Source organism: Chionomys nivalis, chromosome 13, assembly GCF_950005125.1.
Source record: "Chionomys nivalis chromosome 13, mChiNiv1.1, whole genome shotgun sequence".
Classification (NCBI taxonomy): domain Eukaryota; kingdom Metazoa; phylum Chordata; class Mammalia; order Rodentia; family Cricetidae; genus Chionomys; species Chionomys nivalis.
This window is the reverse complement of record NC_080098.1, coordinates 42,121,320-42,145,641: the sequence shown is the minus strand read 5'-3', so window position 1 is coordinate 42,145,641 and position 24,322 is coordinate 42,121,320. Positions and strand designations below refer to the sequence as shown.

Genomic DNA, 24,322 nt, shown 5'->3' with positions numbered 1-24,322 from the left:
ATCTAGCACCAACCAAGGTATAGACAAAGAGAGCAGGAAAACCGAGGCACTCTGTCCCAGTTTTATCCCAAACTGTCTGTATGCAGCGATCTTCGACCTGGGAAGGGAGTAATTATTAAAATTACCCGTAAAACAAGTACAGCTCTCTTGATCGAACAGATAGGTGGCTCTGAAAAGAGCCTTTGAAATAACGAGATGGGCGCGCTCACTTGGAGCTGGTGTACTTGGTGACGGCCTTGGTGCCCTCGGACACGGCGTGCTTGGCCAGCTCCCCGGGCAGCAGCAGGCGCACGGCCGTCTGGATCTCCCGGGACGTGATGGTCGAGCGCTTGTTGTAATGCGCCAGGCGCGACGCCTCGCCCGCGATGCGCTCGAAGATGTCGTTGACGAACGAGTTCATGATGCCCATGGCCTTGGAAGAGATGCCGGTGTCGGGGTGGACCTGCTTCAGCACCTTGTACACGTACACCGAGTAGCTCTCCTTGCGACTGCGCTTGCGTTTCTTGCCGTCCTTCTTCTGCACCTTGGTCACGGCCTTCTTGGAGCCCTTCTTCGGGGCGGGAGCGGATTTCGCAGGTTCAGGCATAGCGACACACTACAGGAACACTAACACTGAGCCTGCTGGCCCGTCACTTTTAAGAAGCGATTATTTAAATTAGGTTTAGAAAAACAGACTTCTGAGTGGGTGATATTTCGGTGATGTCATCTTGAGTCTTGCCCAATAGAAATACGCCATGGCACAAACGCTTCCCATTGGTCTAAATAAAAACAAAGAAGAAGACAGCCAATTGGAAGGGTTCTTTTTCGCGCCCAGAGAAAACTATAAAGCCCGAGCTCTTGCCACTTTCGCCTACACAGCTACTAAAGGCTGTTTTATCTCTAAGATGTCTGGACGCGGCAAACAGGGCGGCAAGGCTCGCGCCAAGGCCAAAACCCGCTCCTCCCGGGCCGGCCTGCAGTTCCCCGTGGGCCGCGTGCACCGCCTCCTCCGCAAGGGCAACTACGCGGAGCGGGTGGGCGCCGGCGCCCCGGTGTACCTGGCGGCCGTGCTGGAGTACCTGACGGCCGAGATCCTGGAGCTGGCTGGCAACGCGGCCCGCGACAACAAGAAGACGCGCATCATCCCGCGCCACCTGCAGCTGGCCATCCGCAACGACGAGGAGCTCAACAAGCTGCTGGGCCGCGTGACGATCGCGCAGGGCGGCGTCCTGCCCAACATCCAGGCGGTGCTGCTGCCCAAGAAGACCGAGAGCAGCCACAAAACCAAGGGGAAGTAACTTCCTCTGGTTAGTTCTAACGCAAAGGCTCTTTTCAGAGCCACCCACATTTTCTAAAAAGAGGCTTGACATTTACCTTTCTCATAGAGTGGAACTCAGATGTACGAAAACACCACCGTTGTACCCTTTTAGCAAACCAGGTTCAATAAATTAGTTGAACACTTTCGGGACCTATTGTGTCCGGACTCATTTCGTGGCTTTCAAGTACGAATGTTCCGGAGGTGAAACCTGCCACAGTCTGGTTCCCAGGGCAGTGCACAAAGCTTACTCCTATCTAAAGTATATAAGGGTACAGTTTCCGAAGGTAGGGCACTCGGTGTTTCGGGAATCAAAGTCAGAAAAGGCCACACCCTTGCCACTGGATTTGGCGTTCTATGCCTAGAGACTCACTAGTTCGCACTAGGGTCAGGCTTTTGGTTTCCTTACAATGTCACGGAGAGCTCTGCGTGGCTATATCCTCGGCAAGTGGAGCCTCTTTTTCCCTTAATAGTCTGAAACCACCTACCTCCACCTCCCATGTGAGATTTATGCCTTGACAAGGAGCTTTATGTAAATTTCAGGCAGTGGTGGCACACGCCCCTTTAATCTCGGCACAAGGGGGGCAGAGACAGGCGGAGGACAAGCTGGTCTACAGAGTTCTAGGACAATCAGAAATAGAGAAACAGTCTCTGGGGACGAGGCCGGGGGCGGGAGGGGCCGCGGATAGGTTAAATATACTATAAAATCGAAAATCTGATTTCCCTGAAACTTCTAATTGAAATTCCTTCAGCATTTATAATCTGTTATCACAAAAATATAATTTCGCTTTATTTCTCCATACTTAAATTATTTCAAAATTTGTCTGACTTAAAATGTAGAAAACCATGTGTTGTGCTGCAAGCCTTTAATACTATCATTCGCGAAGAAAGCCAGGCAGATCTCAGAGCTCAAGATCAGCCTGTTCTACACAGCAATTAACACGTCAAATACATTAAGGAAACTGTTTCAAAATAAGTGGAAAATAGTAATGACAGCAGTTTAAATGATTCCCTTACTAAAACAAAGAATTTTAGCTGCGTGGCTCAATTAGTGATTTTTTTCGCACTTTATTGTTTGATTCATTAAAAGGTATTCCAAGTTAAATAGCATCGTCCTATACAAAACGCTAAAAGGAAAAACGTAAATGTAAGATGACAGAATTTGCTTCCTTTCCATGTATATCCTATACTGCTAAATTTTTCTTGTTTAAGGATTGGGCAGGAATCACATTAAAGGGTAAAATGCAGACTTTGTTTTTAAATGAAGTAAAATAGAATTGAAAAGGCCGCGGGACTCTTGCGCTGCTGAGGGCCCCTCCTCCAGCCGCAGGCACTTCCGCCTGGCGCTTCCTGTTTTCACTCCGGTCCGCACATTCCCTATAAGAGAGCCCTGCTGGCCTGGGCACGTCGTCAGTCGAGTTTTTTTCTTTTGACTTAGCAATGTCTGGTCGCGGTAAGGGCGGGAAAGGCCTGGGTAAAGGAGGCGCCAAGCGCCACCGCAAGGTCCTGCGCGACAACATCCAGGGCATCACCAAGCCCGCCATCCGCCGCTTGGCCCGGCGCGGAGGAGTCAAGCGCATCTCCGGCCTCATCTACGAGGAGACCCGCGGGGTGCTGAAGGTGTTCCTGGAGAACGTGATCCGCGACGCCGTCACCTACACGGAGCACGCCAAGCGCAAGACCGTCACCGCCATGGACGTGGTCTACGCGCTCAAGCGCCAGGGCCGCACCCTCTACGGCTTCGGCGGCTGAGTTGCCAGAGGCTTCCGCACTGTTACACAAAGGCCCTTTTTAGGGCCACCACGCAGTCAACAAAGGAGCTCGACCCGTTAGTTTTATTTATACAGGAAGCCTTACAGGAACTGCCGCTCTTGAGCTGAATTTTGGGGTCGAGGCCCAACTGGGCCTTTTCAGAACCCGATGGAGTTTTCTGGGGGGGGGTCCCGAGGGTTTTCATAAAGTGGAAAGTTTAGGACTTAAAATGTGCACGCAGCAGGCTATAGGTAGACCTCAGTCTAAAACTTTTAACTTGTTTCCACCCCTTTAAGTTGTGTTTAGCTGTAGTTTAAATCCTCCAAATTTACAATGTAAGAGGAAGATCTTCCTAACTAAAATGTGCTAAGATTTTCCTATGGTTTATTACACTGAAGTGGTAAAGGAACTAACAGCCATTTCATTACCGGGTCATAAATATCACTATTTGATTTTAGTTTGGTCGTGGTTTGTCGGGGTGGGGCTTGTGTCTGGTGTTTTGTACAGACCAGAGGTATTTCATCTTAAGCAGCCCCTTCCAGGCCGTCCTAAAATTTGCAATCTTGATTTTTGCTTACAGAGTAATTGGGCTTACAAAAGAGAAAATAGCACCAGGCTATGGTGGCGCTTGCTTTTAATCCCAGCAAGAAAAGGCAGGGGAAGCTCTTGAGTTCGAAGCCAGCCAGTCCGGTCTACAGAGCGAGTTCTAGGACAGCCGAGGCTATACAGAGAAACCGTCTCAAAAGAAAAAAAGGTGAGATTATAGGGGCCTGGATACCGCCATATGTATATGTCATTAACCTCTCAATAACAACCCATCGAGAGCTGTTAGTGGCAGTAGCCCTAGAATGGCGACCGTGGAACCATTGGCAGCTACCGAGCCAATTGAAATCGGTTTGGTTTTGTTAAATCTTTGAGAGTTGTGAGTAGCGTACCTGAGACATTTTTATTCTTTATATTTAATTCTTAAAGAACAAACACTTTAATATCCTCCAGTTCTTTTTTCATGTTCAAGCCCATTTCGCTGGCCACACGCATCCCTTTAGGAAAGGAGCTGGTGATTTCAGAAGGCTCTTTAATCCTGCCCCAACATTGTAAGGTCATTCCTGCTCTTTGAATGTCAAATAATACTAAGCATATATGAGTTTTTGTTGTTTGATTTTGCTTTGTTTGAGAGAGGGTCTCACTATGTAGCCCTGGAACTCTCTTTGTAGACCAGGATGGTCTCAAACTCACAAAGTTCCACCTGCATCTATCTCCCACCCAAGCACAGATATTAAAGGCGTGTGTCACCATGCCTGGTATATGTGGCTGTACCAACAACCTGGCACATGACTGGGGAAGTGGACGCTTGTTTTATTTAGTTTTCCCACAATGGATTCATTCAATTATGAGATTAACATTAATTATGCGTAGAACAATTTAGGTATATAATATCTGAATCTTCCTGGATGAGAACTCAAATCACCTTTAATTCCAGCAGAGGCAAAGTGGTCTACATAACTCCAAAGGCCAGCGCAGTATACATGGTGAGACCGTGTTTCAAACAAAAACATCTGTAATTGAAATACAGATGAAGAAATTCGATGTATAATACAGAATCTAGATCTCAAGCACTTAAACACACACACATACACACACACACGGTCTACTTAAATGTCTTACATACATACTGAAACCATTTTTACATAGTGGATCATATGGAACATATTAAAATTAATGTCACTTCTTACCTTAATAAAAATGTGCTTGATAGCTAAGTGAAAACTATATTTATGCTATAGCTCTCTTGAGCAGTAAGCTTAGAGTAAAAAAAAACTGGTTTTATGCTTTCAGATGCAAATAGAGGAATACATTCATAGAAAATCCTAGGAGAATGAACAAATTTCATTTTCCCCATTACATTTCCAAAGACAGAGATAAAAGTCTCTGTTCGATTAATCTCTGGTCGAGGCAGGACAGGGAAATGGAACATTACAGGGAAGGAGACTGGCAAAGAGTTCCTCACTCCGGAGTGAAACCCTTAATCAGATGAAAATTTCAATTTAGCAACTTTCGCCAAAGACCTTTCTCCCATTCATCGCAGGTATTAAACTTGCAGTTTTCTAGGAAATCTCACCAGAAACTTAATTTTGAAAGTGTGTGTGTTGGGGGGAAGGGAGCTGTTATGATTTACGGCGTGGGGGAGGGGTCCCATGGTGGGTAGGGACCGCGGTGGGTAAGGGACAGACAGATACACCATGCAGACAGAACTTGGGTATGGGGGTTTATTTAGTGGATTTAGTGAGTATTGGGAGGGTTATGGTAGGGGGAGGAGTATAGGGGAAAGAGAAAGAGAGGGACGGGAGGTGGGGTTAGGGAAGGGGAAAAGAGACAGAAAGCTTCCTCTTAAGAAGAATGGGACAGGGGGAGGGAAAGAGAAGATTGGAGACCAGTTTGCCTTGACCGGAAGGGAGAGATTGGGAGTGGGCGGAGCTTGCCTCTTAAAGGGTCAAGGTGCTGACAGGGAAAGACCGCAAAATTTTAACAGGGATCGTAACCAGTGTGGAACCATGGAGTCTTCTACTTTCATTTCATTGGATTGTAATTCCAGCCAAGACACCTCCAGCGCCATCCTATAATATCATTATCTAAGAAAAGAGGAACAAAGGCACAGGAAGAAAAAGGACCCCTAGAGCCCTCGTGAAGCAATAAAATTCCAAATAGCTTCAAAAATTCTATAGGCAGTCACGGTTAGAGCACTTGAAATGAAACTTTCCACAGAATGGCGGCTGAAACAGTGACTAAGACTGTCCAGATGTTACCTGAGGAAGTCAGAGCAGAGCCACAACTGTCCTAAGGCATAAACTGCCTGTTCCAAAAAGAATCTCCACCCCCCCAACCCCCAAAGGGTTTCTGTGTGTAGCCCTAGCTGTTCTTGGAACTCATTCTGTACACCAGGCTGGCCTTTAACTCAGAGATAAACCTGCCTTTGTCTCCCGAGTGCTAGAATTAAAGGCATTTGCTGACACCACTCAGCAAAATCGTTTTAGGAGACACTGGTGTAGCAAATTAAACTTTTTAATAATTTGATTATAAAAATACAATTAAAATCTTGTTTCGGCCAAAGTTAAGGAGAACTAATAATGACTGAAGAGGCAGGAAATATGAGAAGTATATATTTTATATATGTTTTATACATACGTTATATAAATACACACACACCATGTAATCATAAGGGAGAAGGGTGCCGTTGGTCATGCCAGAGAGAGGAGCAGTGAGTTGCAATTGGAGTTCCAGCTGTCAGCCCCCCAGAAGGGAATCCTCTGATGGGCCCATCTCTTTTAGTCAAGGCCGTGGGACTGCAGGTCCTGGAATGTCTTTTGTTTCTGTTGTGCCTTTACGTGTTTGTTCCGGCTCTCTTTCTCTGGTATCCAGCATGGTGTCAGTGAACGTGGGGAGCTCCACTGCCTGTAATGTCGTGTGTTTATCTCTTGGAAACATCCCGTTCTACTGGGCATTTTTACCTGTAGATTGTAAAGATGACCCCTCCCTAAGCTGTGCTGTCTAATTTGATAATAATGCTAGCTTATACAGAGTTTTGATGGATAAAAATAAATACAAGGAAATGTTTCACAGTTGGGGGTCTGTGAGTCTCACCTAAGGAGCTGCATGGATTGTAGCTCAAGTTAATGATTAACAATTGAGTCCCCAAAGCCCAGATAGTTTAAATTCTTTTAACCTTAATGTTGGGAGATGTGTTCACAGGTCTCAGAGTGCATCACAGCTGAAACAAAGCTTTGAAAATAACGAAGTTAGACTATGATGTTTTTGTTAAATAACTTTGAGGTGAAAAACCCAAGAAGACAATCTAAAGTTTTAGAAAGGGACATAGTTGAATGTGGAACTCTTTTAAGGACAGAGAACAAGAACAAAGCAGCCTAAGTATCACTGGCTGATGAACTCTCCTTGCTAGGTTTGGTTGATGACCAAAGGTGATGATTAATTCCTTACACCCATTTCTGCCCCCAATCTCCTACTAATGAACAGATATATACCATAAAGATTTAAGTAGAGCTGACTGATTCTTTTTCATATATAAAAGTTTAGGTTTGTGATCCCTTTAAAATTCCTTACAAGATTATCTTCCAAGATAAGTAATAAAGTAGTTAGTCCTTTTTCTGTAACTGCGAAATGCAACCTGCCAGTAAAATACCTGACAAAAGCACCTTGCTCGCCCACACGGCTAATCTATAACAAGTTGCTTGGGTTTGAATGTATGTGGGTTCTTGGGATAATTTGTTTTTCACCTGTAATACAAAAAATGTTTAATCATGTGAGGGAGATGAGAAACATATTTTACCTGTAATCATTCACTTGAGGAATGGAATGCAACTCTTTCGACTCTTGTACTGCCTGAAAGATTCTGTTGGGGTATAAAAGCTGTAAAACAACATGAGATAGAGGACAGAGAGTAAAGAGAGGAAAAAGAAGAAGAAAGATGGAAACCATCAAGAGAGTTTGTGAGTGCCTTTTTCCCTAACCCCCCTCGGAGAGAAGAGGTTAGCTTTGCCAATCCATGGCTTCCTGTCAAAGCCCTGTGCTGCTGAAGACTGGCCCACCAGGCAGCAGTAGAAGGGTGTCCTGGAATTTTCTCCAGCTTTTCATAGTTCTGTGCAAAATTGTTTAAGGTCTGTGCATCAGTTTTGCTATTTATGAAAGAACATTGATCTAGACCGATTCATTCCAGCTGTTGACGCTGTACTCTCCAGAGAAACAGAATAAGAGCCAAGGGAAAAGAGATAAAAGTGGTGACAATGGAAGTTAAGGTCTCATTTCCACCAAGATTTTTAATTAAAACATTGTGTATTCTCAGAAAATACATTTTGTAGAATCAAGACTAGGTATATTTGGGAAAAGTAGCTTACCAACTTAGAGTGAACAACAGCGGCATCCCATTTAGAACTCAGAAGCTAAAAACTTGATCCAAGACTAATCAAATAAACCTGAAGGTGGAATTAACATCATTCTTTTTTTTTCTTTTCTTTTCTTTTTTTGTTTTTTTGAGACAGGGTTTCTTTGTAGCTTTGGAACCTGTCCTGGCTCTTGTAGACCAGGCTGGCCTGGAACTCACAGGGATTCTCCTGCCTCTGCCTCCCAAATTCTGGGATTAATGGGATTAAAGGCGTGCACCACCACCGCCCAGCTCAAAATCATTCTAAACAAAAAAAAAAAAAAAACAAAAACAAAAAACTTAATATCAGATGCTGGATGAGATGGCAAATGTTTATAACGCAAAACCTCAAATGGCTGAAGCAGGAAACTACAATGAATTCCAGATCAACCAGCACTACATAGCAAGAACCTGTCTTTTCTTTCTTTCTTTCTTTTTTTTTTTAAAGACAAAACAAAACCCTGTATAGCGGAGTAGCGGAAAGCTAGAATACTTATTGGAGAAACTTAAAAGTGTTTCTCATTCTTTTCCATGGAACTGAAATAGGCAACTGTACTGTGCTGGTGTTTTGTCCCATCAGCTACTTGAGATCTGCCTAAGGGGTCAGAAAGACTTTGCTATCGTTAAAAGTGAAGGGGGCAGATCAGAGAACTTTATACTGGTTGGGATGCGCCAAAAAGCTCACATTATACCATCAGTACCCTTTACTTGTGTGACAGATCCCTTCTCCAACTGCCTCTGCCCTTGCTCTTTTAGTTGAAAATCATTTCCTTTCTATCCTTCTAGACTGCTTCTGATTTATAAAAGATACCTATTAATATCTACCTCACAGATTTGTGTAAAGATTAAATGGGCTCATATACTATAAGCATGTATATATAGATGGGTGTCTGACATGTTAAGCACTCAATAAATGTTAAAAATCATTTGATATATTTAAAAAGTATTAACATAACAAGCAAATCTCTAGTAAAGACTTGAATGACTAGAAAACATATTCCAGTCTGACCCTGCTCACCTCCCAAGTACACTTCCACCTGAAAGCAATTCATTCTGTATGTTGAGTAGCTGTGCCTGCAAAGCTTAGAAAAGCGAGTGGCAAAAATATGCGTGTTTCCATAATGAAATCGGTTTGGGTTGTTTTCTGGGACTGGGTTTCGCTGTGTAGCCCTGACTGTCCTGAAATTCACTCGGTAGACCAGGCTGGCTTTGCACTCACGAGATCCGCCTGCCTCTGCCTCCCCAGAGCTGGGATTAAAGGCGTGCGCCACCACTGCCCAAAACCCTTTTGAAACTAGCCTCCCTTACACGAGACCTCATGTATACCAACCTGGCTAGAATTTAACACATGACCTTAAAATTCTAATCCTACTTCCACTTAAGATACTAATATAGATGTGTCCCATACACCAAGCCAGGTTTATATACTGATGGGAATTAAACCCAGGTTTTTCTGCACCAGCTTAACTTTACATTTTCAGTCCTGGTCTCTACTTCTAATAAATTAGGCCCGGGAACAATGCAGCCTAAACTTAATACTTCCTTTCGTCCAAAGTTCACGTCATTTTTAACCACTAGTCTGTGGCTTCTCAGGACAAAGTTGAGCCACTGGCAGACAGTTCTTTGCGTTAACCTTGTATATCTACGCACTACACCTGGCACCAGAATCGCGGTCTGCGTAGAGGGTGAACCTTGCCCTAGAACTCATTCATGTTGGCAGCTCTAATACAGACAACTTAGTGGCTCTGAAAAGAGCCTTTGGTGGTGTTAATAGTCACTTGGAAAGTTTACTTGGCGCTGGTGTACTTGGTGACGGCCTTGGTGCCCTCGGACACGGCGTGCTTGGCCAGCTCCCCGGGCAGCAGCAGGCGCACGGCCGTCTGGATCTCCCGGGACGTGATGGTCGAGCGCTTGTTGTAATGCGCCAGGCGCGACGCCTCGCCCGCGATGCGCTCGAAGATGTCGTTGACGAACGAGTTCATGATGCCCATGGCCTTGGAAGAGATGCCGGTGTCGGGGTGGACCTGCTTCAGCACCTTGTACACGTACACCGAGTAGCTCTCCTTGCGGCTGCGCTTGCGCTTCTTGCCGTCCTTCTTCTGCGCCTTGGTCACGGCCTTCTTGGAGCCCTTCTTCGGGGCGGGAGCTGACTTTGCAGGTTCAGGCATGGTGGAGAACCAGAGGGACTAACACCAACGGGAAACCAAGACAAACACGCCTTGTGTACGCCTTATCTAGCGCTTCGTATGCAAATAGAGTGAAGTGTTCTGTGTCTTGTTAGTGGGCACTCAGAGAAAAAGGTTGGGTCTATTTTGATCCAATCAGAATACAAAAGTTCCCAAACCTCGTTTCCATTGGTTAAAATGAACTCAGAATGTTAACCAATGATGTGTCTCCTTTTTCGCGCCGTGGCTTGACTATAAAAACCAAGGGAGTTGGATGGGTTTCGTTTCGTAACCTCCAGCTTGTTAAGGTTTTCAGTATGTCTGGACGCGGCAAGCAGGGCGGCAAGGCTCGCGCCAAGGCCAAAACCCGCTCCTCCCGGGCCGGCCTGCAGTTCCCCGTGGGCCGCGTGCACCGCCTCCTCCGCAAGGGCAACTATTCTGAGCGGGTGGGCGCCGGCGCCCCGGTGTATCTGGCGGCCGTGCTGGAGTACCTGACGGCCGAGATCCTGGAGCTGGCTGGCAACGCGGCCCGCGACAACAAGAAGACGCGCATCATCCCGCGCCACCTGCAGCTGGCCATCCGCAACGACGAGGAGCTCAACAAGCTGCTGGGCCGCGTGACGATCGCGCAGGGCGGCGTCCTGCCCAACATCCAGGCGGTGCTGCTGCCCAAGAAGACCGAGAGCAGCCACAAGGCCAAGTGAGCAGATTTTGATAATCCCACCAAAGGCTCTTTTCAGAGCCACACATTGTCCAAAAAGCAGCTGCTGCATGGAAGCCTAAAAACTCATTTTTAAAATACATTAGGTATTTTCGTCTACCCAACAAAAGTACAGTTATTGGGGTCGTCTAGGGGCCAATAACCATTACAGTTAAGTGTCACAAACATTTAAATACAGTTTTTATATTGAGTCCGTTTGGATTTTGAAAAACTTGCCTAAATATTAACCTTCAATAAAGGGTAGTATTCTTAACTCATCCTCCACTACAGAACATAATTATGGTCTACAAAATGTTCTGGCAAACTCTTGGCCCAGCGTTAACGGTACGTTTTTCAGGATACCTCTGGATAATACAGCCTAGGAAATATCCTCGTGGGAATTGCTTCCAGCTGGGGAAACGAAGGTACAGGATATCAGGTGGTAGATACTCCCGGAAGAAAATGCAAAACAGATTAAGGTGTATAGCAACTAGTAGTATAGAGGTATTGTTTTATCAAAAACAAGTCAAAAAGAAAGTAATTTATCGCATGAAGTGTACCAGATAAACTACTGAAAAATCATAAAGGTTAGCTCAAACATCAAAACTGTTTCCTAGCAGCAATCTTGACAAGTTTAAGAAATTATGGTCCATTTTCAGTGTGAGATGCACTTGAAGTTCAGAGTTATGCAGGAGCTAGCTGGCACAAACTTTTATCTCAAAATTTTGAGAGATGGAGAGCTACGGGTGATCTATTGCATTACTGAGCACAGAGAAGCGGGCAGTCTAAGTCACAAATTATACATTAGGTAAAGCTCTGTGTTCTAAACCTATATAGGGTGGGGAGTTTGTTGTTTAACTATTATGATTGGCTTATTCAAAGGGGCTATTACCAATAATTGGCTGGAGAGCGGTTGCCAGATCAGATGAGGTAAGGGAAAACATCTGAGGGTCACTTTGCTCCTTTCCCAGGGGCTGAGTCAAAACACCAGGAACTGAGTCAACATCTGAGGGTTATCTTGCCCCCATTTAATAACTGAGTTCTATTTGGAGAACATTCACAAGGACTCAGGTAGATGATGGAAAGTTCCCAACATTTCAGTACGTGCATGTGTAGTTGTTAGGTTCCCAGGGAGGGGGGGAGCACTAAGGTACTGAAGCTGAGAGGGCTCAACTTAAAGTTCTACACAACAAAGTATTCATGTTCAATCCTTCACCTACTTTCTGTGTGCTCACTAACTACCTGGTTTTATATGGATATGGACCCCCCCCCCCAAAAAAGTTCATGGTGTGCATGTGTGTATGTATGTATGTATGTATGTGAAGTGGATGATAAAATTTAGATTAGTTCAGTTTTTTTTGATTCCCACAATAGTGCAAATCCTACTGCTCAGAGTAGTAGAAACTCAGGGATTCTTGCTCAGAGCCTATCTGGTAGTGAGAAGGATACAGTCCTCATTCTGACACAATTAACAGCTTAAAAAGCCAGATGAGCAATCAGCATAAAATTACATGTGCTCTGTTCAAAAAGTAGAGCTTAATTGTTAGTGTTTAAATAACGCAGATTCCCAGTTCAGTAAACTTGACCTCAGAACCCACAAAGCTCAAGTAGTTATTGTGACCTGGGAGTCACTACTGAGAAAGAATTCAGGATATCGGGTGTGTTCAATAAATGAAAAAAATAAATAAAAACGTGTTCTCTCTCAAAAGAGGGGGGAACTGGGTAAACTGGCCATTCTGCCTCTAGTTATCACAAGTAAAATACCCACATAGGCGCATAGAGGGAGCTGAGAAACAGTGGGAAAATCTTTAGCTTTACTCCTGAGACAGATGTTAAGCAAGTGCCCCCAGGAGGATTTTATGAAGCCATTGGCCTTTAGAAATGATTTATGTGTGCACAGAGTGGGGTGGCGGCGAGGGGCAAGGGGAGAACCACCTATATTTAGGGCTGTAGTGTGTACACCCTTAATCCCAGGCCTGGGAAGCAGAGGCAGGCAGATTCTGTAAATTAAAGGTCAGCCTGGTCTACAACTCAAGTTCCTGGACAGCCAGCGCTGTTAACGGAGAGAAACCCTGTCTCAAAGGAAGGGGAAAAAAAGATTAAAAAGTAATTATGTAAGGAGAGGAACGGCAGGGTGGCAGGGTGTGTGGACAAACGGATGCCGTCTGGGCCACTGTGGGAAGGGACACGCGGATGGGGCCGGGCGAGTTGGAAGGTAACCGCAGGAAAGCAGATCCACAGCACTGTAAACTCCTCAGCGGCGCCTGTCTCTCAGGTCTTGCCATTTGTGAGTGCTCTGTGAATGCAGATGCCCTTAGTCTTCTCCACAAAGAGCATTCCAGGGAGCATCAGGTGTGGCCAGTGCCTATAATGCCAGCCCTTGAGAGACAGAACAGGATGACTGTTGCAAGTCTGAAGCCAGTCAGGGCTCAAAGTTCCAGGCAAACATGGACTTTCTAGAGACTCTGTCTCAAATTGACAGAGACGAGAAGAGGTGGGAGGAAGAGAAGAACGGGTAGGAGGAAGGGAGGGAGGGAGGGAGGGAAGGAGGGAAGGTAGGAAATCAAACTCATTCTAATGCTAAGCTGCCTTCCGCTAAATTCACCACCACCGTTCCCCGTGTATCAAACGGAAGGTGCAGTGAGGAGGTCTCTAGTCTGCTCTGATGCCCCATCACCACGTCCAAAGTTAGAGACTCTGACAGCATTCTGAAGGGGTTGTCGCGTTTCACCCACTTCTTTATTCATTTCTCCATGCCCCCCATTTAGTTTATTATAACCTGGAAAGACACGGAATTAGTCTGTTTTAACCTCGTGGGGCAAAGAACTAAACAAGAGGCGGGAGATGCTCAGAGAGAGCTCCCCAGCATCATGAGAAAAGGCCAGGGTGTCTTTGAAAGGTGGGGGCGGGGTAGGGGTATCTCAGAAGAGGGCACGTGGGAGCTCACTGCCCGACTTGCTACAAAAATCTTCATCTGGGCCTGCTTTCTCTGCCAGATTAAAGTAGGAGAGCCAGTCAAAGCGGCCCACGCTTTAACCCTAGTACTTGGGCAGACAGATCTCCGAGTTTGAAGTCAGCTTTTATAGTAAAATAAATTTATGCTGTTTTGTTCATTGTTTGATCTCCAATACCTGGAAAAGTAAGAACTGAAGCCCAATGGAGAACAACTTTAGGGAACAGAAGAAAACGAGGAAACTGCTAAAATATACAGAAACGTCCAATATTCCCTCTAGGGGGCGCAAGTCACCACGAAATAAAATTGTCAAGCATTTAAATTTGAAATTATTTTTAAACCTTACATTTACAAAAATATTTCTTAAATGCTGGAAATTCTCTTTGTATAAAGATGGAGACATGCGTGTGGTTTCTTTGGTGCAGGGTCAAGTAAATACGGGAAAGAGCTGTTTCACACAAACAATAAATATATATAGAGTATAATTGTATAGGTGCTTAAGGGGGGCCCTGTGGCTTAGCCGGTCAAAGCACCTGTCTAGTAAACAGGAGATCCTGGGTTCGAATCCCAGCGGGGCCTTTCTCCACTGTTGTGTTTTGTTACACTAATGTCACCATCTCTAAATATGTTGAAAGTACTTTGTGACATTTATAAATGGTCACACTCTGTACTTCAAATGTTCCATCTTGGAGAATCCCTGACTTGAACTCTTTTGACTATAGCGAAGCTCCTAAAGGGTAAATGTCTCATGACACAAAAAGCGAGAGAAAGGTCTGCTATCCACGTTGTTGTCTTGCAGATTCAGGTGGAATCTCTTAGCCAGGGCCAGCCGACCTTTTCGGTCAAATGACGGCCTCTGATTACCAATACCAGAGAAATAATAAGCCATGTCATTTGGTTTGAAACAGGATTCATTTTTACTTTTGAGAACAAGGAAAATAGTTATGCTGAAATTTATACCCTGATCATTCTGCTTTTTAAGAACCCTAAGAATTTGGAGTTGTCTTTATCATTTTATATGCCACAGAAAAACTCAGTCTTTCTTAGTGTCATAATTCTTTCTGTCCTGGTCCTCCTGACTTAACTTCCCCAAAGCTAAACTAACATCCTGCGCCAACATCCACACCGAGCTTATCGTCTTCATTCTTAGAAAAGTACATGAGACCTTTCTTATTTGAAATATAAATACAATCAGTCGTGTTGTTTTTCATCTACACCGTTTTGTTTTTTATGCTAGCCTTGATTAGGGAGTTAAGGCAGAAACTATCTCAATGCCTCACCAAAAGAAAAAACATGAGATATTCTGAGTAAAGAGAAACTAGATTCAATTTCAGTTGTTCTAATGTATCAAGATTTAGTTGGTGAGGCTCTGGACTTGGCTAATTTAAGAAAAGTCTGAGCTGGCCCGTACGGGGATCGAACCCGCGACCTTGGCGTTATTAGCACCACGCTCTAACCAACTGAGCTAACCGGCCGGCGCCTGAGTGAGTGACTTTCTTAGGTATACTTAAGAGACGTAATTACTATTTTTGTTTAATTTTTTTTTTTTAAGCATGGGAATTTTGTATTGTTGTTACTTAAAATAAAAGACAAATGAAGACAACAAGCAGCCGCCGTTGGTACCTGCAAACACAACTCTGCTTCTCCAAAGGGAACAGAATCTCTCAAACTGCGAATTCTGACCTGAAAAACCTCTGAGACTTTAGCGCCTTGGAGCCTAAGGGTCGCGCGCTTCCCAGCCCGTCTCGGGGAGACCCGGCGCTGCACCTCCGCCACTGTCCCCAGGACCTGCCACTCAGGGAGCGGAAATCGGTCTCTAGCCGCAGTACCGCATGAAGACGCCCGGTGGCACCCGCCACTCTTCACCCAAACAAAGCATGTCTGTAACATAGCTAGAGCACAGGTCACCACCGACAAAGGCGTCTGTTTTGCCATTGCCTGCCTTCTGTAGGACGAGCTTGGGAAAGGGCACAACACCGAGACTTGCCTCAGGTCCACGGTGACTTTGGTGATGGCATCGACCGGCACTTTTCAGATAGGTTCTGCGACTTTATTGTCAGCTGGTACTCATTTTCCAAACTTGTGTAAATATAAAAATTGCAATTGTTGCCTTATTCACAACGAACAAAGGTATTCTTGTCGAATTAACTGTAGACCAGGAGCGACCGTATTTACTCACCAGTTCTCCAGATGAAACTTGGAAACTTTGTGGTTTTATTTGTTTGGTTGGTTAGTTTGAGGTTTTCGTTGCTGGGGACTTGGGAGTTTTTGTTTGCTCTGAGTTTTTAGTTTCTTTGTTCTGATTTGAGTTTTAGTTTGTTTTGAAAGTCTCCTGTGCCCTAGACTGGCCTTGAACTTGTTATGTGGCCACTGATGATCTTCTTGACTGTCTCCAGAGTTGACAGAATTACAAACCTGGTTATCACAAATGAAAGCCAGCTGCTGCTGACATGGCTACACACTGTGTTGTTAAGCAGCGGAATACTTCAAAGTAACAGTGATTCGGTTAGAGTTTTCCAGAGAAGCAGAACAATGAGATGTGCGCATACACAGAAAGACATTTGTTTTTAGGAATTGGCTCACATGGTTGTGGAGATTGGCAAAGATTCTTTGGCCACACTGCAATCAAACTCCTGAACCATTTCCCAGGCCCTTTGTGCACTTCCTTGTAAAATCCACCTCCAGTAAAGATGTCTACAAAATAAGTCCACTGAGAGAGAGTGTCAGTGCCCTCAAACTCTTACCTCAGTATCTACTAGAGATCTTTACCTTCCTCTCTCCCCTGCAGAATGTTGGCTCTCCCTGGTTTGTCACCAGCAAGAAGCATTTGAGGTCAGTTTAGTGAGAAATACCTTTACTGTGTTTGTCCTCTAAGCCCACACTATCCACCCCATTAACCTCACACTGTTTCTCACCACATTCCACTGCCCTGTGCTATGTGCAGAGTTGAGCGCAGTCTCCCACACAGCAAGACCCTCTTTCAATGGTCCCTGTGCATGGCCTTCTTTCTCATTGTAGTTTCGAAACTGTCATTCAATAATATTTTGAACAAGATTTGGCAAATCCAAATTCTGATGAAGGAGGCTGGCAGGCTACAGACTCAACTGAAGGTTGCATTCCAGTCCAAAGAAAATTGCTGGAAGAATGCAGTTGCCCAGAATCCACACCCCCACCCCCCACTCCTGACGTTCACCCCTGATGTTGATTATGGAATACCCACACACATATTATTTACTAAATGTCCACCAATTTAAATGTGCCTCATCCAAAACCCAACCAAGCAGAAACACCTAGCATGAGTTTTTACTAAGTATCTGAACGCCACAGCCTAGTTAAGATGATACAGAAAATTACCCAGCACAGCGGGCGCGTGGTTTTGTTCTGCAGACAGTTTCCAGACAAGGTCAAGGACACTTAGGATCTGACTCACATTCGTCACACGAAATGGATATCGTGAGTCAGGATGGTACAGGCTTGTGCACTGCCTGGTACTGTGTGTCAACTTGACCCAAGCTAGAGTCATTAGAGAGAAGGGAGTCTCAGTTTAGGAAATGTCTCCATGAGATCCAGGTGTAAGGCATTTTCTCAATTAGTGATCAATGGGGGAGGGTCCGGCCCACGGTGGGTGGTGCCGTCCCTGGGCTGGTGGTCCTGGGTTCTACTAAGAAAGCAGGCAGAGCAAGCTTTGGGATGCAAGCCAGTAAGCAGCTCCCCTCCATGGCCTCTGTGTTCCAGCCTTGCTTGAGTTCCTGTTCTAACTTCCTCCAATGATGGACTGTGAGCTGGAAGGTATGAGTCAAATAAAGCCTGGTATCCCGCCCCATCGTGAGAGGTGCAAAACCAGAGAACAAAAGGTAGATTCTGTTTCTTATGCCTAAGTGTGGCCTTCTGCCTTGTTCCTCCACACAGATGTAGCCGGCCAGAAAACACTGAGCACAGTGACACCTTGGTGGATCTATTTTCTTCAAACAAATAGTTGCTTCCAAAATTTTTATCGCAGTGTTTCCGCCCGGTTTCGAACCGGGGACCTTTCGCGTGTGAGGCGAACGTGATAACCACTACACTACGGAAACAACACACTGACGGGGACTCTAGTGCCACACCCAAAGTTACTATGCTAGGTTTTAGAAATGATCATTTTTAAGGAGGTAGGATTTTCTCTATATGTTTTATATTTATAAATTATAAGAAATAGCGCATAAAACTCTGCCCAAACTTCGAGCAAGAGAGAAAAGCTAAGGACACATTCTGCAAAAAAGGATTTCCAGACTATAAACTCTGTCTACACAGCTTATTTCCGTATGTTCAACGCATCCGGATGCTCATTCTTGGAGAAAGAAAACGATTTTTAGGGAATCTGAAGTTAGCACTCTGAGCCCAGGAAGAGGGTCAGAGGCCATCAGCACCGTGTGCAACTATAAGCGTTATTTCCTTTGCAGGCAATCAACTCGACTTAGTCACTTGTGCCAGTATTCTGGAAAATCCTAAGAAACAAACGAAACCTTGAAATAACGTCACCATCTACAACAGAATGCAAATATCTAAAGGCATGATTTTTGCCTCTGGGAAACAGGTGTCTTCTTAGGCTGCCTTTATAAAATCACGATAGTGTCAAGTTTCTGTTGTTTGATTGTCCAAAGCAAAGGATGAGGAAGACAAAAAATAATCTGTATAGACCTTGATAAGTGCCCACTCTACCCTAGTTTGTCTTCTGTAGATCATGCATTTTTATCCATCCATAGTTCTCGTGGTCATTCTTCATAATTAGCCTGTCTTCATGAAGCCTAACATGATAGATTTGCCTGTTTCTTAGGGACTGCCAGTCCTTAAAATGTTGTTTATTTGCTTACTTACTTCAGTCTTGGCATTACAAACGTACACCCTTAACCCAGTCCGTATAAATCTTGGTGGAGTGTTTATTGTCGTTGTTGTTTGGGGTGTTTTGTTTGGTTGGTTGGTTTCTGAGACAATGTTTCTCTGTATAGCCCTGACTGCCCTGGAACTCTCTCTGAAGACCAGGCAGGCCTCAAAATCAGAGATCTATCTACGTGTCTGACTCTGCCTTTGCCTCCAAAGTGCTAGGATTAACGTTGTGCACCAAAATCACCTGCTTTAAATCTTGTTTTAATACTACTGCTAATAATAATATTTCTCTTGTCTGTTTACCCTCCCTTTTACAGGCCTGGGTCACAGTGCTTAGTGAGTAAAGATATTTCTTCTCCCCTACAAAGCGTGGGTGGGACACAAAAACCAGGGAAATTCAGTAGATTAGGGATGCTGACATTTTGGGTAAGATTTAGAAATTTTCTACCTGTAATAAAGGGTGGAAGGCGAGAACTATGACCTTCCTGAACCAAGTTTACTGAAATGATTCTCTAGTTCCAGCTTTTGACTCCAGTGATAGCAGGGAGTAGCTGTTCTACCCATCCTGAGAATGTTAGTGTGTCTTGCAGAGAGACAGGACACTATCCTGTCTGGGGGAGCTGTCCTCTGAGACTCCCCTGATACTCTTCAGGATGTGTCCCTGACCCTTGGGGGTAAAATCAAAGTGTGACTTTTGAGAAGATGTGTCACAAACCAGAAGAAGTCCGTCATTTTAGTCATCATTCATTCATTCGTTCGTTCGTTCATTTATTCACTGGAGACAGCGCCACATTGCAGCCCATGCTGGTCTAGAACTTGTGCCAATCCTCCTCCCCATCCCTCAGCCTTCTGGCTACTGGAATTACAGGCCACCATGCCACGTTAAATTTCTCCATGTGTACTGATTGAAATCTGACAAACCTAAAGAAGAAGGAATTTTGAGGGTGTGGGATCAAGGGAGAAGGGTTATAAACATTGTATCAGATCAAACTCATTGACTCATTAGGCAGAGATTCCTGACCCAGGGCTACAGGTCAAGGGGATGGGGATGGTTCCAAGTGATTCGGGTTGATTAATGCATGAGCCACAGTTAGAGCAAATCAACAAAATGGGACTGAAATATCAGCTCTCCTTTAATGCACTGCAGAGCAAAATACCTACAGACTGGAGAGATTCAAATGCGAAAACGAGATTTATAGGATATAGGCCTTCCTTGAAAAGGAATGGTGTCATGCTTCACCAGAGGGCCTTTCGCCATGGTTGTGAGAAACATTCATGCACACAGCTCTAGTGCCCTCATGATGTTCTGTGATGACTCTTCCCTTCTTCCTCGCTCCCCTGACCGACAGCGGAACTTCCTTGTACTCTGTAATTGACAAGGATGTTTGTGTTTTTCCTGGCCGGTGGTTTTCTGCGGAAGCGTTCCCAGTACATGATGCCCTAATCTTGACCTCTGGCTGCTCAGCAGGTCTCGGGCCATCTGCCTAAAGGTATAAAGCTCTAGCTCAGGGCAAATAAAAGTTGTTCTTCCACCTGAAGAGTAGCCTCTGCGTCTCAATCCCGGCATCCTCTGCGTCTCAATCCCGGCATCCTCTGCCAGTCTGGGCATCCAAGATGCGCTGGCGTGGCACAGCAATCATTGAGATGAGTAGAAGTCAGAGTGAGAAGGCCAAATGTGGGCACTAGACTACCAAAAACAAGATGGAAATGGCGCGGCCCGATTGCATCTTCCTGGAGATTCCTGCTTTTGAAGCCTGAGTTCACTCCAGTGTGAGAGCATTGAGAGACGGAAATTGTACAGGATAATTAGAATTAAATGAGGTCACAACGTGGGACTGTAATCCAGTGCAGCCTGTGTCCTCGTGTGATGGAGGAAAGGACATGAGCGATCTCCCTCCCTACATGCACAGAGGAAAGATCTCACTAGAATAGAGAAAAAAAGCAGAAAGACGTGTCTTACCGGAAACGAAGCCTAGCAGCTCTTTGGTCCTAAACTAGCCTCCAGAATTCTAGTAAAATACTTTTGCTATGTGCCTGTGGCCATGTCAGAGGAACAGCAGATGGCAATAGACTTCAGGAGATGGGCCTGGTGGCAGAATGCAAGGCCCTGATGAGTGAATCTCAGGTAGGCAAGGCCCTGGTGGCTTTGACTCCAGAATGTCTCTAGCTACTCCTGTGCCTTCATATGTTTGTCACCTCCATTTTTAACTGATGTCTGCATGGTGGGAATGGGTGTTGGGGGGTTCCCCACTGCCTTAAATGTAGTGTGATTACCTCATGGAAATACCTCGTTCTGCTGGGCATTTTTATCTGTGGGTTATTATGAAGATGATTTCCTTTTAAGCTGTACTGTTTGAAGTGTTGCCACCACCCCGGGCAGAGCAAGAGCTGCAGAGGATAGAAAATAGGACCAAAGAAGTGCCATGCACTAGGACCTATGAGTTTCTCTTGAGGAGAAATATCGACTATGGTTTAGGTTAACGAAAACAAAAGAGTCCTAGGAATTAGCTCGAGTTCTTCCTGATATTGGGAAATCTATTCACGGGTTGGAGTGCGCACCATAGCAAAGCTTTAAACAATTGAATTCATGTAACTAGAAAACAAAGATAGTAAGATAGTTGGACAGAACTCTGAAATATGAAAAGTGAAACCAGTCACCTGTTTTCTAAAAATTATAAAAACTCTGTCTATGTAAATAGTTATGACTGAAAGGTTCATGACCTATAAGAAGTCTAAAAGATAAATATGTATGTGGGTTCTTGGAGATAATTTTTCACCTCTAATATATAAAACGTTTAATTATGTAGAGATATGGAAAACATGTTGAATTTGACTTGTATTCATTGTAACCATTCACTTAAAATCTAGGATGTGACCAAATTGTAATTTCTATATTGCTTAAGATTCTGCTGGGGTATATATGCTGTAAGGGGAAAAATAAAGAAGGGAGAAGGAAAACACCAGGAAAGATGTAGAAGGACGATATCAGGAAGAAGCGAGAAGGAAGGCATTAGGAAGAAGAAAGAAGGGAAACGTTAGAAGAACAATAAGAAGAAAAATAAGAGTAGAACAGACAACAGAAAGAATAATAAAATAGAAGAGAAGCTTTTATCCCTCAGAAAAAGAAGTTCATGTTTTCCTGCCAACTCTGCATCTCGCTCCTGGTCCCTCTGCAGCTATGCAAGCCTCCCAATTTGTGACATCTCAGAAAGTAATAAAGGAGAGGCTCTTGAATAACAATAGCATGCAGCCCGTCCTAACTAATGCTCAAGGGGGACTGGCCTCAAGTAAAAAGTTGTCGGTTTATATAGCATACGTTTTACCATTTTAATCTTACGTATGCTTTTGTCTGAAGATGAATCTTTAGATTCCCACCCCAAGTTACACTTCGAGCAGTTAAGTAGGTGAAACAGAAGCTGAAACTGTCGGTTCAGTCTAAAAAAAATCTTCAAAGCCATCGAAGAAACCATTTAGTGTCAGTTATTTGTTAATTATACATTCTTGTAGAGATTTTCTTTCTTCCCAGACTTTCTGTGCATACTCTGGGCTGTGCTGGAACTCTCTATGTAGACCAGGCTTTCCTAAAACTCAGAGAATCACTTGCCTCAGCCTCGCAAGTACTGGAATCGAAGGTGTGTGCCACCATGCCCAGCTCTTGATGTAATATTTTGTAAGAATACATGAATAATCTAACACTAATATGTCTTCCATGGTAATCGTCTATGCACTTTGATCTCAACATGGATTTTACAGTAAAGATTTATATGCTCACGCGCTGGGAGGGGGGCGAGCACCCGCGCACATTCACACACACACACACACACACACACACACCTCATAGCCTCATTTTCTTATATGTTTTCTTTCTTTGAAACGGTCTCATTGTAGCCTCGAATTTTCTGCGTAGTGGAGGATTGCCTAGAATTTATGCTTCTCCTGCCTCCACTGATGAGGAGAGTCAAAGGATTATTTGTGTTTATTGTCGAGCAAAATCTGTGCTTGGTAATCACAGTAAAGAATGGGGAATCCAAAATGAGTCTCCAGCTGCTCGGCTGCTGCGGCCCGCTAGCCTTCCATGTTCCAAAGGGCCAGGGCATCATCCCTCGGCTCCGCCTTCTTTCGGGTCGCTTATTTCCCCTAACACTCCTCTCGAGAACTAGAATTACAGGTGTCTAACCACAGCCAGCTCTTAAACATGCATAACACTTTACTATGCGTGTGTGTGTGTTGCCATAAAGTACCTGCTGAAATTATTCTGAATTATTTAACATTAACAAGACAGTTATTTTAAAAGACTCAAATTGCTGATGTTTTCCCCCAATCTTGAAGTTCCAGATAATACAGAAGAGAATGAGTTCTACCCCAGCAGAACCCCTGGAGTGTGCAAACATTTTTAGAAATGCCGTCTCAGAAGGCACATGAATTTTGAGTACGGATAGATTTTGCCAAACTGTCTCCCTAAGGAGCAGTGCATCTCGAGCTGTGTGGAAAGGGGGTGATTGAATAAGATTGTAAGTGTATAGACAACTAACTCAGCCTTTATTCCCCAACACAACTATGAAGAAATATCGATTATCTGTGAGTACCGGAGTGGTGAAGAAGAAGGTTAAAAACTCTGGTGTGCTGCAATATTGCTATTTATTTATTTATTTGTTTGTTTGTTTGTTTATTTATTTATTTATTTATTTATTAAAAATTTCCACCTCCTCCCCTTGCTATCCTTTTAAAACCTGTAATTTGGGATCTAAAAGCCTGTAGCGATAGATTAAATTGAGAAAGGCTGGGGGGAGAGATCTGATTAGGTTTTGACCAAGTGACTTGCCTTCTGTGTATTGCTGAAAGAAAACTGTCCAATAGAAGGGAGTATGTGGCATTGATAAAATTATAGTGCTCAATGCTTTCAAATGCCTTTTATATTATTTTTTGTTTAGGACATATGTGAAAAATAGCAGGTCCATGCATAGCTAGCTGTGATGGCCGAGTGGTTAAGGCGTTGGGCTCGAAACCCAATGGGTTATTCCCGCGCAGGTTCAAATCCTGCTCACAGCGTACAAGGGCTTTGCTATATCTTTTCTATCTAAGACACATAACTTCTCCTTTAAAGCATTTCCGTGGTAGTGTTAAACTCTAAAATGTAGAACTCTTTCTTGTTACTTTTAAATTAGAATAAAGAGGCTTGAAAACTACCCGGTAGCAACACCTGCAGTGCAGCATCCAGGCTGACCCAAACTCAATCAGGAAACGTTTGACCAACTCTGTTGTGTTTTCACTCACATTAACAAACGCTTAATAACACTTAAATAAAATTCAGCCAAGCTTGCTTTTATATTTTTAAGATAACTCCATAGGTAAAAACCAAAATGCTGGGGTTTAAAGTTTTGTATCCCCACGTCTGGCTTATTTTAATTTTCAATTGAACTCTGAGCGTCTAAATTTCTGACTGAATTGAGATTGTAAAACTTAAGATATTTAACTTTGTGGTGCATACCTGTAATCCCAGAACTCCAGGAGCCTGAGGCAGGAGAATTGCCATTTTGAGGCCAGAATGATACTGTTTCAAAACATCTAAAAATAAGAGGAGGAGAGAAGGAAGAATGGGTTTCGTTTCATCACTCTTTCATTCATCAACCGGGCTGGAGGTGAGAGGTTGTTTAATGTCAGA

The 24,322-nt window shown here is 44.2% G+C and overlaps 5 protein-coding genes and 4 non-coding genes across 9 annotated transcripts; 5 read left to right on the top strand and 4 right to left on the bottom strand.

The window, feature by feature from the left end:
* Window positions 1-205: 205 nt before the first annotated feature.
* LOC130885701 (histone H2B type 2-F-like) lies at window positions 206-586 on the bottom strand. The gene has a single exon (XM_057787399.1). The coding sequence runs from the start codon at window positions 584-586 to the stop codon at window positions 206-208; it is 381 nt and encodes a 126-aa protein (XP_057643382.1).
* A 298-nt stretch (window positions 587-884) lies between these two features.
* Window positions 885-1,277, top strand: LOC130885689 (histone H2A type 1-E-like). The gene has a single exon (XM_057787386.1). It carries the CDS (start codon window positions 885-887, stop codon window positions 1,275-1,277), a length of 393 nt encoding a protein of 130 aa, XP_057643369.1.
* Window positions 1,278-2,200: 923 nt separating this feature from the next.
* LOC130885710 (histone H4) lies at window positions 2,201-3,066 on the top strand. The gene is made up of 2 exons (XM_057787407.1): window positions 2,201-2,216; window positions 2,733-3,066. The coding sequence occupies exon 2, from the start codon at window positions 2,735-2,737 to the stop codon at window positions 3,044-3,046; it is 312 nt and encodes a 103-aa protein (XP_057643390.1). The 5' UTR covers window positions 2,201-2,216; window positions 2,733-2,734; the 3' UTR covers window positions 3,047-3,066.
* Window positions 3,067-9,766: 6,700 nt separating this feature from the next.
* On the bottom strand, window positions 9,767-10,147 carry LOC130885720 (histone H2B type 1-K). Its single transcript, XM_057787431.1, has one exon. The coding sequence runs from the start codon at window positions 10,145-10,147 to the stop codon at window positions 9,767-9,769; it is 381 nt and encodes a 126-aa protein (XP_057643414.1).
* Window positions 10,148-10,461: 314 nt separating this feature from the next.
* On the top strand, window positions 10,462-10,848 carry LOC130885638 (histone H2A type 1-H-like). Its single transcript, XM_057787308.1, has one exon. The coding sequence runs from the start codon at window positions 10,462-10,464 to the stop codon at window positions 10,846-10,848; it is 387 nt and encodes a 128-aa protein (XP_057643291.1).
* A 3,454-nt stretch (window positions 10,849-14,302) lies between these two features.
* On the top strand, window positions 14,303-14,376 carry Trnat-agu (transfer RNA threonine (anticodon AGU)). The gene has a single exon. It is a non-coding gene; the product is annotated as a tRNA-Thr (tRNA).
* An 822-nt stretch (window positions 14,377-15,198) lies between these two features.
* Trnai-aau (transfer RNA isoleucine (anticodon AAU)) lies at window positions 15,199-15,272 on the bottom strand. The gene has a single exon. It is a non-coding gene; the product is annotated as a tRNA-Ile (tRNA).
* A 2,525-nt stretch (window positions 15,273-17,797) lies between these two features.
* On the bottom strand, window positions 17,798-17,870 carry Trnav-cac (transfer RNA valine (anticodon CAC)). The gene has a single exon. It is a non-coding gene; the product is annotated as a tRNA-Val (tRNA).
* A 5,757-nt stretch (window positions 17,871-23,627) lies between these two features.
* On the top strand, window positions 23,628-23,709 carry Trnas-cga (transfer RNA serine (anticodon CGA)). The gene has a single exon. It is a non-coding gene; the product is annotated as a tRNA-Ser (tRNA).
* Window positions 23,710-24,322: the final 613 nt, after the last annotated feature.